This window comes from Apteryx rowi, unplaced genomic scaffold, assembly GCF_003343035.1.
Source record: "Apteryx rowi isolate R43461 unplaced genomic scaffold, aptRow1 scaffold_394, whole genome shotgun sequence".
In the NCBI taxonomy this organism is placed as follows: Eukaryota; Metazoa; Chordata; class Aves; order Apterygiformes; family Apterygidae; genus Apteryx; species Apteryx rowi.
Genome location: NW_020450463.1, coordinates 366,919 through 374,731, shown reverse-complemented (window position 1 = coordinate 374,731; position 7,813 = coordinate 366,919). Strand labels below are relative to the sequence as shown.

At 43.9% G+C, this 7,813-nt stretch overlaps 1 protein-coding gene across 4 annotated transcripts in view; it reads right to left on the bottom strand.

Moving 5' to 3' along the window:
- FBXO32 (F-box protein 32) overlaps positions 1-6,201 on the bottom strand; it is a 22,107-nt gene extending 15,906 nt beyond the window's left edge. The window contains exons 1-3 of one of the 4 annotated variants that reach the window (XM_026074681.1): positions 6,091-6,201; positions 4,327-4,376; positions 3,529-3,621 (exon numbers count right to left, since the gene is read on the bottom strand). Coding sequence is in view for 1 of the 4 variants with exons in the window: in XM_026074679.1 (XP_025930464.1) it covers positions 3,529-3,621; positions 3,727-3,729 (96 nt within the window). In the remaining 3 variants the exon portion in view is untranslated. Of the gene's footprint in view, positions 1-1,749; positions 1,850-3,528; positions 3,622-3,726; positions 4,032-4,326; positions 4,377-6,090 lie in introns of those variants that run through there. The other 3 variants (XM_026074679.1, XM_026074682.1, XM_026074680.1) reach the window with 3 other exon arrangements.
- Between the last annotated feature and the right edge of the window lie 1,612 nt (positions 6,202-7,813).

The window sequence follows — 7,813 nt, the reverse complement described above, 5'->3', positions numbered from 1 at the left end:
AAAAAAAAAAAAAAAAAATTAAGAACCTACTTCAGCAGGCTGTACACTGTCTGGATCATAATATTCCAGAAGAGCTGTGCCCATACAGCTTAATCTGACCAAAGCTTTTATGAGCAGAAACAGGACCTTCCCTTGCGAGATGTTACTACATAGCCATCATGTGACAAATCCTTCTGAAAGCAACAGCTTGCCAGACCTCACCTGTCACCTGAGCAGAGATTTCTCTAAGGAGAACCAACAACTTTTGGGCTGCAGGCACTTTTACATCTCTGCTCATTTTACTTATGTTCACAGAAAATCTCCAGTCTGTTGTTTTTAATCTTTAAGAGCAGAGAAAGTAGAACTGCTTCAAGACTGAGAACAGTTTGGATCTACTGGGTCAATCCATCACTTCACTAGTCTGCTCTAAAAATGGAATACTTTCCTGTAACATGTAAGCAGATGCTACAGCTAAAGCTATCAGCAAAGACCAGGTTGAAGCACTAATACCTCTGCTTAGCACTTCCAGTGCTGTATCAGCAGACCATCAAGATTGATGTTGGAAGAAAGTTTCTTCTCCACTTCAGCTGCATGAACTCACTGGCTATAGCGGATGGTATTTGCTTGTAAAACACAAAATTCTTGCAGCTTACACCTCTATCTCAAAGAGGTGCTCCTTTTTAGGACAGAGCAGGGCATGCCAGGAACTCTAAGAAATTAGTTTGGGAATATCTTACAAAAGACTTCTGCACCACAGGAAAGAAAAACAGTGCTGAAATCACTACCAGGCTTATGTTCAGACTAATGCTGCAAGAAAGGCAYTTCATGGACCAATCGTTCAGCCTGAAAGTCCATTTTGTTTTCAGAGGTATTGTATTGGTAACTCGCTTTTCTATAAAGAAAGGTTGGGTGTAACCAGCAGAATCATAAGCTTGTAGCTGTTTCTATCCCTTCTTTCTCTATGGTCATCCTCCTATTTTGTCCCTGCCTCCTATTCTAAGCACGCCTCCTTGGAGGACATTTGTTTGCTGACTAAATACTATGACATTGATCAGACACCCTGAGCAATGGGTGGAACTAGAGAACAAAGAGGGAGGGAAAGAAATTTTGCGTGCTCATATTCAAGGCATTTTCCATGTGACAAATTGCTCATCTGTGTTCTCTGGGAGGCCTGTGATTTGCAAAGGACCATAAACAAGATCGACATCCAGGCAGAGCTTTTCATGAGCAAATCTGGCACATAAGGTATTTTATGAGCAACTATCCACCAGAGACTTGGCTGACACAACCTTTTCATTTAAGAAGTCAGTTTTATATTTGATTACAGTACCAGGTTTAATATCTTTTTTTTAATCTGCCAAACCACACAAGTTAGCCTCAATTAGAAAGCTTCATACTTCTCAGTTGTGCTGTATCCTTAAAACTCCTGGGGGTGGGAGAAATAGTCTTAAAAGCTCAGCAGAGAGGTAGTTTGCAGAAACAAGAATACAAGCTGACTTTCATACAGTATATTGCTACTTTTGATACATAGCAGGGAGCAATAAGCCTGGAACTGAGAGTYATCTGTTTCCTTTTTTCTCTTTGGAAGTCCTTAAGCACCATGGATCAAACTCACTGATAAGGAAAGGCCAATCCAAGATCACAATAATTTTGGTTCATGTTACAGAGATGCTATTTTTACACTTGAACCTTGATTCCAATTACTCTAAACTCCCTTCTCCCACCCTTTTATGCTGGTCCTCAAAGGGAAAAAAGGGGGTGACTGTCAACCTTCGAGAGCCCCCTCTTCAATAGGCTGCACCAACTTGATTGCAATCTGAGTTTGCTCTTCAAAGAAATTCAACAGGAATGCCGCCTGATCCTTGCAGTCCTGCAAGAGACACCCATCATGTCAGACAAAGTCAGGCAGAGTACCAGGGGCTGATCACACAGCAGTCTGACCTGAGGCTGGATTTAGCACAGGCCTTTGGCAGATCTTCCACCTTTTGACCAGGAAAAATTCCCAGGGAAACTCTGGAGAGCCAAATACAAGTTCTATTTTATAAGTCTTCAATCAAATACAAGGGGAGGAATATCCTTTTTATAGGTATTACTTTGAAATAAAGAATTATAGCCTTTTATAGCTATTACTTTCCAAAATAATCCTCCTAAAGATGACAAGGCTGCATATATATCCAGTATCAGAAAACACTAAGCATCTCAGTCCTGATGACCATCTTCTCTGTGCAAGCAGAAAAACAAATTGTTCCAGGACCAGCAGAGCTAGGCAAGCCCATGTTTCTGTGGAGCGGTATCCTGCTTTGCCTCCTACAGCATCCCCACTCCCTCCCACCACCCCTGCAGCACTGCTCCCAAGCCATTACCAGTGTCCTTCCTACACAGCAGGCAGTAAATCACCCAGGAGGCCTGTGCCCTACTCAGCATGGCAGAGGCTTTCATGGGATCCATTTGCCTGACCTAGACCTGACTAGACAACAGGTGAAGGGAGCAAACTGAGGTGAACCTGCTCAGATCATTTTTTTCTTTACAGACTTTTCATGACATTTGACTCAGCACAGGGAAAGCAACACCAGTGTTGCTTTCTCCAGAACCTAAAACCTAAACAGCTGGTGCCTCACCAGTGATTAACTGCTGATGAAATGTGAAAAGGAGCTGTTTATAAACAGCCTCAAGTTAATAACAGATTTTTAAGCTTATTGAATTCCAAGCCTTGATAAGCATTCTGAAATTTGAGATCAATTTGCAGATCACATGTACATAAACATACTAGCAGCCTCAGACCTTAAGATAACAAATACCCGTGAACACTACCACCCTTGGATCATCCTTCACTGGCTGTAAAGCCCTACATTGTTATGCAAAGGCAGAGCATGGGGAACTCTGACAGAAACACTGTGCTTACAACTCCTTGCTACAGGACTAAGGCTGTCAGGGCTAACCAAACACTTCACCCACTGAAACCGCTGCCAGTCAGACAACACTAAGAGCAACTGTGATCCTTGACAGAGAAATTCAGACCGGGGGACTCCAGAAGGTTCAGACCAACTTCTCACTCCCAGCACACTTGGCTCCCAAGTTTCTCCTGTATCACCTTACAGGTGGCAAATCTCATGGCACTCAGAAAGCCATGCAGGCTGATGTCTCAGCTTCCCATGCAAAGAGAGCCCTTTTGCACTATAACCTCTGCAGAGGTCCCCATGCTCCTTTTGGGACTGCAGGAATTGCATTTAGAAGCTCAACTGAGAAATCAGAAATAAGAAACAGTTAACTTCTACTTTTGCTTTTTCAAGCTTCATGACTAGGATGCTAGGATAAGGACAGGTCATCTTTATATCACCACCACCTCCCTGCGTCTCCACTTTAACAGATCCAAAATTAGGTCTTGGGGATGTATCCACAAAACTTCTATCAATTACTTTGTGAATAAAGCTCAACACCCCCCACATGCCAGCTTGGACCTCACTTTACCAGTGCTTCCCATCACCAGCTCGTGCTTGGTTTAGAGCCTCCACCAGCAACACAGCAAAATAAATCCTCGCTTACACTCACCCTCACAACATAGTTGAATCGTCTGGAGTCTAGGATAGCGCTTGAGAAGTCAAGTCTGTTGAAAGCTTCTCCCAAGGTGCAGTAACCATGGCGCTGAGAAGAAAAAGACTGGGTCATGTTTTGGCATATATAAATCCAGACAGCACCAGGGAGACGTGACCCAGGGCAACTCAATTTAGCAGGCTAATGGGTACGAACCATGGAACTAGCTCATTGCTGGAGGAGGCRAGCCTGTCTCCAGTGCAACTGCACTTATTGACGTCACCACTGAGCATAGTCCAACAGAGGTTGTGGTCGTTTCCCAAAAGTGATCCAAGCTCTGTTTATGACCCTTAGATCGCTCCACTCCATCCCTTCAGAATTTATGAGACAGAACAAGCAACACATTCCTAGGGCTCAATATATAGCAAAAGTTCACAGCGAGTGGCTTCTTAGGGCTGCTTCTCTCCATGAGTGCAACTGAACTGTTGTGATGAATTCCAACGGTTCTCCATGTTAGGACTGTACTGGGTGAAAGCCAAGAACTGTATTATGGCTTGGTCTGCAGTGGCTTTTTTTTTTTTTTTTAAACAAAAACAAGGAAGCAAACAAGTCATATTTTAAACACATGTACAGAGCCCTGCACAGCAAGTCCTGGCTCCCGATTAGGGCTTAAAATCATTACTGTGATTCCAACCACAAGCCAAATCTTCCACTTATCTCTAAGAGCCTCTGCTGATTTATAATTGCCTAGGATCTTCCATTGCTTGGAAAAAATAGCATGAAAAGGGAACAAAGATTACCTGTGCTAGCACTTACCTCTTTTGTGCTTCCCTTGTGAACATAGATCCACTTCTCTTGGTGGAAATCTGTTTAGACAAAGACATTTTGCTCAGTTAATTCCTTACTTTGCAGAAGGCTGAATCTCTGTTCTGCTCACGCAACGTTATCACTGTCCTTTTAGTGCCACTGAAGTTATTTTGGGTTTACACCACCGCACCTGAAACCAAAACTAGCAACTTGCTGAGCTGCTTTGTTTCCATACTGCTTCAGCTGAGACAGTGGCCCTGAGCCTCAGAAAGGTTTTGTTACAGTGATGCAGCTCAAGACTGTAAATGTTTAATCTGTCAGCTGCAGATATACCATAGCACCTCCTCTTCTTTGGTCCCAGACAGCAAGTGTGGCTGACAGCCAGGTTTTGTTGTTATTGATTTTATTAACTATTCATTACCTTGGTTACAGGCTTGGGATTGAATGTCAAAACCGAAGTTGAGCAAAAATGTCATGAGACACCAGGCATGTGGGAGAGCTTTTAGCAATGAGGTCAGGCTCAGAGGAGCATGCTTGTGCTTGTAACTAACCTTCCAAAAAAGAAAAATCTACTTGGGACCAAAAATTTCCATATTTCTAATTTCCCCTCCCTTCCCTCAGAAAGGGGATTTAGCCCCATCCACTCCCCAAAATAACTTCCTTACACCCACCACACACTCAGTTTGTCCTTTCCGTAACAGCAGTTTTATTCTGCTCAATTCTTTTCCACCCCATTCTCACATGGGCTCAGACCCTTGCTTCACTCTGCACTGGCAATTCAACAGCTAGCATGAAAAAGAATCCTCTTCCCATCCTGCAAGACTTTTCCTTAAAGGAGACATTGTGCCCCTGTAGTCTTTTTCCCCCTAAAGATGCAGTGATGTACTTATGCATGGTAATGGGAGCCCAGGGGATGAATCCAGGCACAGGCATACAGCTCCTGCATCAGGCCCTTTTAAACTAGTAGGTCAAGTCAGAATCCAGCCAGGAACTGTCATGGTAACATTTGTTTGTTCACACAGGGTGAACCAAAGGCACAGAGGGGCCAGATTTTGGCATCAGTTTCTGAAATCCTGGGGGATGTACAATGAGCTAATACTAGTGTGGGAATCTTAACTCATTTCCTCTGTGTATGTTTACATTTGTAGCCTTCATCTCTATTAACTTGGGTACCTATCTTGCAATCAGATCAACGCAGACCTTGCTGTCTCTGTGGGCTCCCACAAGTTGTCCCACAGAGCACCCTCTGAGACCCCAGCTGCTTGCTGTGTATACAGCAAGACTTCAAACCTTCCATTGTTTTGAGCAAGCTCAAACCTTATTTCATTTTTCATGCACTTTGCCCAGAGATAGGATCAAAGCTCACATTCAGGCTTGTAGCCTCCAGTAATATTGATTCATACTCAACATGCATATGGAAGGAAGAATAAATTTAGTCTGTTGAGCACAGGAAATCTTCAGGGGAAAAACTGGAATTGGTTCATTTGAATGTACCATAGGAAAAAATTACCCTCCTTCTGACAAACACAAATGACAAAAGTCTGAACACAACAAGCACAACTCCTCAAAGCAGGGATTACTAACAGGGGCATAAATCTTCACATTAAACTGCATCCAAGTTCTGTACTTAGGTCAAACATGGGCACAAAGCCCTTCAAGATACTCTGGAAGAGTTCTCAAGTGCTGTACAAAAACCCATAGATCTGAAGTGTTTTCCATTCTCCTCCTGCAACAATTTTTTTTTTTTTTTTTTTAAAAGCCCAGACATCTTACACTGGATCTTGGCTTTGTTATTCAGCAGATCTTTTTTTCTCTTCTTGGCAGCAACATCATAGTTCAGGCTGTTGAAGAGATTCTCTTTGTTGTGATCTTCCTTTTTACAAAAGCTGTAAGAGATACAAAGCAAAGTTTCTGTTTATTTCTGCAGTCCACTGAACAGTTTCCTGTAAGGAGAGAAAACACAGGTTTTCACTGTAAACTGAAGTTGCCTCCTTGCAAGCTGCTCTAAAAAGGTCTGGATGAAGTTTTAGCATTCAGTAATGTTGTTGCTATATGAGCTTCCAGTGCCTCATTTCTGTGCTAGTTAACATATACATACCRATGGGAACAGAAAACGCAGATAACTTAGCTCTGGGACACTTTTTAACAGCATTCTCATCCTCCCTTTAACTTGTTTGTATGTTTATGGTAACATCATTTCTTCCTACTGTAGGTGGTAGATCCCTCTCAGCCAGCCAGACTTCCATGCAAGGACATTTACACATTGCTGAGGACATGTACATATTCAAATTATTTATTAATAAAAAATAGTCTCTACATCACTAGCTTTCAAGCTTACAGGAAAAGCTCAGCTGATGATCACATTTGGCTGGTGGCTTTCCCAGCTTCACAGACTAGTGACCATATGCACTAACAGCTAGGATCTCTTGTCCAAGATTGTTTGCCTGCTGTATTTGCTGGAGCTCTGCTTTAACTGTATTATGTGAAGTGAGCTATAATCCTCCCCGTTTTTCTTTGAAGGGAATGAAAGACTATTTATAAAGAGGTTGTGTATCAAGATCTTCATGTTCTGCAGACCTCCAAATCAGCAGATCCAAGCAGCAAAATGTGAAACTGAGAAGTCCTGGGCAGCCTCACTGCTGTTGCCCAGATGTCTGCAGGTGGCAAAGGGGAAGGCAGCACCTTCCAGGAGCTTTAGTGATGGCCCTGCACTGGAGCCCCTGGCAGACGGCATGCTGCCAAGAGCAGCAGGGATGCCTCACAGGTGCTGGGGAGAAAACAAGCAATGCATCCAGGAGAACAAAAGAGCGCCTCCCCTCTGCTCTAGCAGCTTGCAAAGGAAGGGGAGACAGCTATCAGCATATCAAAATCAGAGGAATGGTCCCAAGTGTCTCTTTGTATCACTAACAGCTGCTACAGCAGCATTAATCTTGTGATACTCCCGGAGCTCAGGCAGGTGCTGCAGTGTGCTGCTTCTCAAGGTGCTCTGCGAGCTTCCTGTGCAAGAACTGCACGGGTAAGCAGTCTCCTCTGCAAAGACCCTTATGTGGCCAGGCTGCTTCCTTTCTACAGAGCTAGTGTTTACATTGTTTAGCCTCAGAAGAATGACATGAACACCATACACTCACACTTCCTCCAACAGCTGTTCAGCACAGACTCCTGCAGAGGAATGAAGCCTGCAGGACAAGGCTCCTCACTTCCCCCACTACTGAGTGGAATCATCTCACCCAATGCCAACCTAGGCCTGTAGCCAAAAGGAGACAGGAGGTTTGCAGTCTCTTGACACAGCCACACCACCAGCATGCACAGAAATGAAGTGGCAGGCCCTCACCCTGAAGCACTGAGCCTGTGTTTCAGCCCATGAGGGACCTGGTTTCATTTGGGAGGCAGCCTGCTCTAGCAGGCTCCAGGCAGGGTGGCACCTCCATGCTAGAGGTAGAGAAAGCCCTCTCCCAGCCTCAGGACCTGGGTTGAGGCTTTTCACCATGAGTCTTGG